Source organism: Montipora foliosa, chromosome 9, assembly GCF_036669935.1.
Source record: "Montipora foliosa isolate CH-2021 chromosome 9, ASM3666993v2, whole genome shotgun sequence".
Taxonomy (NCBI): Eukaryota; Metazoa; Cnidaria; class Anthozoa; order Scleractinia; family Acroporidae; genus Montipora; species Montipora foliosa.
In genome coordinates, this window is record NC_090877.1 from 5,280,583 (window position 1) to 5,282,125 (window position 1,543).

A 1,543-nucleotide genomic window follows, 5' to 3' on the forward strand; every position below is an offset into this window, starting at 1 on the left:
GTGGTTAATATGCCACTTTTCGGGCAGGTGTACAGTTTTATAATGGCAAATGCTAAAGGATGGTTTTCGCCATTGACGTAAGCATTTACAACCGACATCCTGGCTGCCTTTTGAGTCAAAAAATGGTGGTAATTATCTTAACGGTACTCCTTCTGCTGCATGTACTTTTGCTTGCGTCGCAACAGATCACTAGCCTTAATTTATCAGTTATGAAATATAAATATTATTCTCTTTAAACTGGGAGATCAGTTAGGAAAATATTTATCAGACACCCGCTAACAAACTCGCACACTTTGATGCTCGAACATCCCCCAGCTTAACAAGTTTGACTAAACTATTTCAACATCATCATTAGAAAGAATTTCCAACACTGCTATAATGGATACTGATATCTCCTCAAATAATTTTTCAGTTTTGGGGGAACCGGTAGTTTTTGTATCTCCTCTCCTCCAAAATGACGATTCAGAGTTCTTCGACATAAATGTTTTAAACTTGAAACTTCTTTATACAAGGGTGCCACAAGAAGTAGCATCGTTCCACTGTCACACACTCTCCCTGAAGAAGAAGAATTTTGCTGTCTCGACACAAGCATGTAATAAAAAATCATTTTTATGACGCAGTCAAACCTGAGTATAGCTGCAGGCCGACGCGCAGCACACATGTTTTTTCCGTTGTTTAGATTCTGATCTAGCAAAAATTTTCCATCGTACATGATTATGCGGATATTAGTCACTCCAGATGTTGTCTTTAAACTCAAAGTGAATAAATGTTTAGGATCCGAGCTCGCTCTCACCAGAAAGGTTCCAGTCGTTTTATGAAGCAATAAGCTCTTTGATTGATTTGCGTTTATCGGTCCCCAATAAAACCCACTTGTGTGTAAGGTCTCCAATACCTTGTCAAAACACGACGATGATGAAGAAATGTGTGATTTCGTTGACATAATCTGTTTCCATCGCTTTCTTGGGAATTTGACGGCGTTTGGATTTGCTTCTAAGGATCATTTGCCTCGATCTTTTAAAAGAAACTGCACAACGAAAGGTCAAATTCACTAACTGTTCGAGTTTCTACGAAAAGTAAGTCGACGACCGGAAGTCAAATTGGTTTCTAGGTATAAATGTTCCGCTTTCCGAGAACAGTCACGCTGGTTGCATGCATTCAAATTTCCTTTCGATTTTGTTTTTCTCACAAACCTTTCAAAAAAGGAATCGGCACCAACGCACAAAGCATAATTTTACCTACTTTATTCTTTCAAACTGGAAGTCATAAAAACGGGTGCCACGAATATGTGTCACTTCTCAACATGCTTTCGATGACATAAGAAATGTTAATGAATCTCAAGAATTTTATATAAGCAGCAAGAAAAGGTGAAAGGGTGTATTTGAGTGCATTGGCATGGACTCGTGCAAATAGCACTTTGTGGTGGAATTTGTGGGCAACGTGAACTGCTGTGAAGAGAGAAGCTCTTTCGTCCCCTCGAGGAAGTTGATAAGTTGTGTCACTCCTTTCTATTGATATTTCTTTGTTTCATTCTGCTTGGCATGTC

General features: G+C 39.0%; 1 protein-coding gene across 1 annotated transcript; it reads right to left on the reverse strand.

Annotated features, from left to right (window-relative positions):
• Positions 1-228: 228 nt before the first annotated feature.
• LOC137971959 (suppressor of cytokine signaling 2-like) lies at positions 229-1,082 on the reverse strand. Its single transcript, XM_068818708.1, has one exon. It carries the CDS (start codon positions 938-940, stop codon positions 374-376), a length of 567 nt encoding a protein of 188 aa, XP_068674809.1. The 5' UTR covers positions 941-1,082; the 3' UTR covers positions 229-373.
• Between the last annotated feature and the right edge of the window lie 461 nt (positions 1,083-1,543).